The sequence below is a fragment of the Primulina eburnea genome, chromosome 12 (genome assembly GCF_022965805.1).
Source record: "Primulina eburnea isolate SZY01 chromosome 12, ASM2296580v1, whole genome shotgun sequence".
Classification (NCBI taxonomy): Eukaryota; Viridiplantae; Streptophyta; class Magnoliopsida; order Lamiales; family Gesneriaceae; genus Primulina; species Primulina eburnea.
In genome coordinates this window covers 24,529,815-24,536,661 of record NC_133112.1, presented here as the reverse complement: position 1 = coordinate 24,536,661, position 6,847 = coordinate 24,529,815, and the positions used below count along the sequence as shown (strand labels likewise).

At 39.7% G+C, this 6,847-nt stretch overlaps 1 protein-coding gene across 1 annotated transcript; it reads left to right on the top strand.

Annotated features, from left to right (window-relative positions):
• Positions 1-1,872: 1,872 nt before the first annotated feature.
• Positions 1,873-6,085, top strand: LOC140806724 (uncharacterized). The gene is made up of 4 exons (XM_073163264.1): positions 1,873-3,376; positions 3,879-3,985; positions 4,964-5,109; positions 5,500-6,085. Exons 1-4 carry the CDS (start codon positions 1,873-1,875, stop codon positions 6,083-6,085), a joined length of 2,343 nt encoding a protein of 780 aa, XP_073019365.1.
• The last annotated feature ends 762 nt before the right edge of the window (positions 6,086-6,847 follow it).

The window sequence follows — 6,847 nt, the reverse complement described above, 5'->3', positions numbered from 1 at the left end:
GGTTCGCGCTAGGGCGGTAATATATGACCGCCCGAGCGCCCAGCACAATACAAAAAGCGTGTTTTGGGTGTTTTAAGGTATAAAATCGGTTGAGACACAACTTTTCCTCATTTCTCTTCTTTTATTTCTCTTCACCAACGATTCCAAGCTAGGGTTATGCATTTTCTTCTTATCCTTTCTTTCAATCAAGCATATTAATCTTCAATCAGGAGTTGGAACTTCATCTTTTTAGCGAAAGGAGCAAAGGTAAGTGAATTTCTTCTTGTTCTTGAGTTATTGAAGATGGTGGGGTTAGGATTGATAGTTGTGATAGATGTATTGGGTTAAATGGTCATCCAATGTTATTATTTTGGAGTTGATGGTTAGTTATTGGATTTATTATTGTAGGAACACCATCAAGATTTAGGAAATCAAGTGCTCCAAGTGTAGTAAGTGGAATCATTTATTCAATGCATCACATGATCCTATATGTATGTGTTTTGATGATTTTATGATGTTAACTCCTTTCAAATTCCATTCATGATATATATATATATATATATATATATATATATATATATATATATATATATATATATATATGTAAATATGTATATATGGTAGTGCAATTATATGCATTTTGATTGAAAGGAGTTAAACTTTTCAAGATGACTCTAATGTGTTTGATAAAATGATTGAATGAAGTTTTATATGATTGAATGATTGGATTGATAGTGATAGTAGCGGTGTTGCCTCTGGCAATTCTAAATCCGCAATGTAATTGGCCAATTAACGATGAAAACATGTGCTCTCTTATAAGATGCATTTTATGCAGAGGTACGTGTCCCTCCTATAAGATTCGTTTTTACGAAGAGGGTTAGCAATGAATGAACTATCTTATAAGAACTATCAATTCTTCAGTTGATCAATGAAATGAATATCATCCCTATGTATTGTTGTATTATGATTCTTGACGGATGATATTAATGGTGATTCGACGTTTATGAAATGAGAAGGATAATGTTTTCAAGAAAATGAAATTGAGGCTATCCCTTTTATATTTTACAATAAAATGATATATATGTATCTTGTTAATATTGATTCCATTTGCTGAGTTTTATACTCATTCCAGTTATGTTCATGTGATGCAGGCACAGGTAAGAAAGACTGATCATCCCTGAGTTGTCGAAGCGAGAGAAGGGAATATGCCAAACTTTGGAGATTTTGAATGGATGTTATTTTGTTATTGTCAAGTTTTTGGCTATTTTGGAAAACATTGAAAATCTTGTTTTGTGCTTTTGCTTTGGCAAGATGTGTAGATACTTTACTTACTGGTATCTGATGCATATGAAAATCTTTTGCTTGTGTATTATGTGTTGTTTGAGACAGGTGGCATGTCCTATTTACGGGGAGATGATGCCCAAATTTTTTTAGATTAACACATTTCTCCAAATATATTTTAAAGCTTCCGCATTAATTACGCATTTTAGTCACAAGTGTTACATTTAGTGGTATCAGAGCCGAAATTTTCGGACCAATGATTTGGCATATGACTTCCTCTGCTGTCGACAATTCGGTATGTTTGTACCTGCATTATTTGATATAATATGGATGTGTAGCCTCAACAATTATGATATGTTATGTATGGAAATGGTTTTAAACTAATATTTATCATAAGATCATGTCGCCTAAGCGTAAAGCACCAGAAGGGGAGGATAGTTCATCATCTAGAGTGGTTGGTGAATTTAGCAAGTTACTGAAAGAACAGGCCAAAGTACACGGCGAGCAAATCCAGCAGCTCTTGCGATTGCAGAATACAGGGCGAGGGAGAGAGAGAGAGAGCAAGTGAGGCCAGAGCCCAGTAGTGAAGGCGCATTAGAAAGATTTCGTAAGATGAAGCCACCAGAATTTGATGGTAGCAATGATCCCATGGTCGCCTTGGAATGGGTCAAAGCTGTAGAGGCCATTTATGATTATCTGCAGTTTGAAGATAAAGATCGAGTCAGCTGTGCCATCTTTCTACTGATCAAGATGGCGAGGACTTGGTGGGACGCCACCAAGATATCAGTTAATGTCTCGGCACTCAAGTGGCAGGAGTTTAAAGATTTATTCTACGACAAATATTTTCCTCGAGATGTTCGAAGTCAGAAAGTGAAGGAATTTCTAGAACTGAAGCAAGGAAATATGTCAATGCAAGAGTATATTCTCAAATTCGAAGAGGGGTGTCAGTTTGCCCCATATCTGGCCAGCAATGACATCGAAAAGGGCGAGCATTTTCTTAGAGGTGTCCGAGCTGAAATTAAAAGAGACGTTCGAATGTCTAAAGCTGATTCATATAAAGAGATTGTTGAAAAAGCAAGGATGGCCGAGCAGGACGAGAAGGAAATTGAAAGAGAAAGACAATTGAAGCGTCAAGATTTTTCTACTAAAGGCCATGGATCCGGATGGAAAGGTAAGGGCAAGTTCAGAGGCAAAGAAAAAGAAGAGCATCGACCCAAAGCTCCTATGCCACCGCCTACATATGATCGACCTGTATGTCCAAAATGTGTCAAAATGCATACAGGTGAGTGCTTGGTTGGAAGTAATCGATGCTTTTGTTGTGGAGGTGTTGGACATGTTATCAAAAATTGTCCAGTGAAAGGTGAGAAAGGGAAAGATAGGGTTCAAGGCAGAATCTTCACTATGACCAAAGAAGGCGCAAATCCTGATTCTTCTGTTATATCAGGTACTATCTTAATTTCAGGCAAGGCCGCTATTACATTGATTGACACTGGTGCTACGCATTCCTTTATGTCTGAAATTTTCTTCCGCTCTTTGAATGTTGTTCCATCTTTTGAACCCCTCCACTATAGTATTTTGTTGCCGTCAGGAGACGAATTATGGCTTTCTAGTATTCTTAAAGGTTGTACAGTGCAAGTAAATGAGAAAATCTATTTTGCTGATCTTATTATTATTCCCATGGTGGCGTTTGATGTTATTTTGGGAATGGACTGGCTATCGTCATATCGTGCCGTTATTGACTGCGTGGATAAAACAGTGCGATTTCCTGCAGAAGTTGATGATAGCGAGATTTTCCAGAGTTCAGGTATTTCGCTTGACAATCCTTATATTTCTTGTCTCAAAGCTCATGAAATGTTATCAAAGGGGTGTCATGGGTTTTTAGCTGCTGTGATAGATTTGAATACGGAGATGAAGATTGAGTTGAATGAGATTGAGGTAGTTCGGGATTTTCCTGACATATTTGCGGATGATGTGCCTGGATTGCCACCTGACCGTGAAGTTGAGTTCGTGATTGACTTGGTTCTAGGTACTGCTCCGATTTCAAAAGCTCCTTACCGAATGGCCCCGACTGAAATGAAGGAACTGAAGAATCAATTGCAAGATCTATTAGACAAAGGTTTTATTCGTCCGAGTTCTTCTCCGTGAGGAGCTCCAGTTTTATTTGTCAAAAAGAAAGATGGATCGTTGCGGTTGTGCATTGATTACAGAGAGATCAACAAAGCCACGATCAAGAATAAATATCCATTGCCGAGGATTGATGATCTCTTTGATCAGCTACTAGGGAGCGACAGTGTTTTCAAAGATCGACCTGCGTTCTGGCTATTATCAGCTGAAAGTTAGGGAAACCGACGTCCCTAAAACTGCATTCAGAACCAGGTACGGCCATTATGAGTTCTTAGTCATGTGATTTGGGTTGACGAACGCTCTGTCTGTCTTCATGGACCTAATGAACTGGGTCTGCAAGCCATATCTGGATAGCTTTGATATCGTTTTCATTGACGATATGCTGATTTATTCCAAGACTTGGGAACTTCATGTCGAGCATCTCAGAAATGTATTGCAATTATTAAGGGAAAAATAGTTATATGCAAAGTTGAAAAAGTGTGAATTCGGGTTAGAGCAAGTATCATTTCTGGGCCATATCGTTTCGAGAGAAGGCATTGCTGTGGATCCCATGAAGATTGAAGCTATTAAGAAATGGCCTATTCCTACGATAGTCTCCGAGGTGCGTAGTTTTCTTGGTTTGGCAGGTTATTATCGACGTTTTATTGCCAATTTTTCAAAAATAGCCCTGCCATTAACCAATCTGACGAGGAAAGCGGTGAAGTTTGAGTGGACAAACGATTGCCAGCACGGATTTCAAGTGTTGAAAGACAAGTTGACATCAGACCCTATCCTAGCACTTCCGTGTGGTACTGAAGATTTTATTGTTTACACTGATGCGTCAAAGATGGGACTTGGAGCTGTACTGATGCAGCGTGGGAAAGTAATCGCTTATGCTTCTCGCCAGTTAAAGGATTACAAAAAGAATTAACCCACCCACGATCTTGAGTTGGCTGCAGTGGTATTTGCATTGAAAATATGGAGGCATTATCTGTATGGCGAGAAATGTGAAGTTTTCACAGACCATAAGAGCTTGAAATATCTATTCTCTCAGAAGGAACTCAATATGCGGCAGAGGAGATGGTTATAACTTGTTAAAGATTATGATGTGACCATTAGCTACCACCCAGGTAAAGCAAATGTCGTTGCAGATGCTTTGATCCGCTAGTCAGTTTCTTCTTTGAGCTCATTGATATATAAGCCGTTGCTATTGGATCTTCAGAGGAGTGAGATCGTTATGGTAGGGCAAGGGACCATCGCTAGACTTTCAGCTTTGGTTATTCGACCTACGTTGACAGATAGGATACGACGGTAGCAACCTAATGACAATCAGTTGATGAAATTGCAATCTAAAGCTAATGAGAAAGGAAATACAGAGTTTGCGATGAACACTGACAATTTGTTAACGTTTAGAGGTCGTATATGTGTTCCCAGTGGTGATGACATTCGACGGGTTGTTTTGACAGAGGCTCATACCGCACCATACTCGATACATCCAGGTAGCACCAAGATGTATCAGGATCTCCGACGTCTCTACTGGTGGCCAGGTATGAAAAGTGATATCGCAAAATTCATATCCGAATGTCTAACATGTCAGCAGGTAAAGATTGAGCATCAAAGACCTGCTGGAACTTTGCAATCCCTCCCAATACCTCAGTGGAAGTTGGAGCACATCACCATGGACTTCGTAACGGGACTTCCAAGAACACCAAAGGGTTACAACTCCATCTGGGTGATTGTTGACAGGTTAACCAAGTCGGCTCATTTTCTTCCAGTCAAGACGACGTTTACAATGAACCAGTATGCTGAAGCTTATGTAGCTGAGAATGTGAGACTTCATGGTATCCCTGTGTCAATTGTATCTGACCGTGACCCGAGGTTTACTTCCGAATTCTGGAAGAGCTAGCACAGAGCCTTGGGCACCAGGTTGGCTTTTAGCATAGCTTATCATCCTCAGAGTGACGGGCAGTCAGAGAGGGTGATTCAGATTCTTGAAGATATGCTACGAGCCTGCACGATCGATTTTCCTGGTAGTTGGGATTCTAAATTGCCACTTGTGGAATTTACTTATAACAATAGTTATGAGGCGACGATTGGCATGGCACCATAGGAGGCATTGTATGGCAGAAAATGTAGGTCACCGTTGAATTGGGATGAAGTCGGTGAAAGAAAAATGTTAGGACCAGAATTGGTTGAACAGACAGCTGATGTGATTGCTTTAATCCAGGATAAAATGAAGACGGCCCAAACCAGACATAAAAGTTATGCCGATAACCGAAGAAGGCCTTTGGAATTTGAAGTTGGAGATCATGTATTTGTAAAAATTACCCCTCTCAAAGGTATTATGAGATTTGGCAGGAAAGGAAAGCTGAGCCCAAGATTTATCGGCCCATTTGAAATTCTGGACAGGATAGGAGAAAGAGCATATCGTCTAGCCTTACCGCCGGATTTGGATAGATTCCACAATGTATTTCACGTCTCAATGCTCAGGAAGTACATCTCGAACCCTTCCCATGTTCACAGACATGAAGCGTTGGATCTGATGCCGAACTTGACTTATCAAGAAGTACCAATCAAGATTTTAGATCGCAAGGTTAAAGTACTAAGGAATAAGGAGATCGGCATTATCAAGATTCTTTGGCGTAATCAGTTGGTTGAAGAAGCAACGTGGGAACCAGAGGAGGAAATTAAGCAGCGATATCCTGGGTTATTCGCAGAGTAATGGCAATTTCGGGGACGAAATTTCTTAAGGAGGGGAGAATTGTAACGCCCAGACATTCGTATGCATATGATGTAAGGTAATGATTATGATTAAGTATGGTCATTATTCCTTTTATGGTTTATTATGATGAACGTTTGGGATATGCTATGTAATGGTGATGGTTTATGGCTTCAAGATATGATATGAATGGTATTGAATGATTTAGAATGAAACCGAAAATGTATGGGTAGAATAGAAAGTTGATATTTAGCCAAATAAGTAATAGAAGTGCTAAAACTGTATGAAACTGTGGCAGTAGTTGTGGTTTTTAGCATAATTTTTGTATATTGATCTACATGATGTGAGGCCACTTTCATTAGAAAGATAAGACATAAGGTATAACTTTCTTATTTTGAGTTTTGTCCAAATCATTGTGGAAGACTAGCCAAAAGCGCCCCGAAGTGTGTCGTGTGTATCGTCGTTCTTCCAGTGACACATGTTGGGAGATTGAGCATAATATTTTACTCAGACCTCCAAATGATCTGAAATTTGGAGGGATTCAAGATAAGACATAGAGCTACAACTTTGTAGTTTACCATTTTTCCAAATTATGACGGGAAAAGGCGTTTCAGAGGCGATTTTTGAGGAGGCTGTGCGCAGAGCGGCGCCCGAGCGCCATTGGTTCTGAAATTTTGGTCTGGGACAGTATGGTCCGCGCTAGGGCGGTAATATATGACCGCCCGAGCGCCCAGCACAATAAAAAAGCGTGTTTTGGGTGTTTTA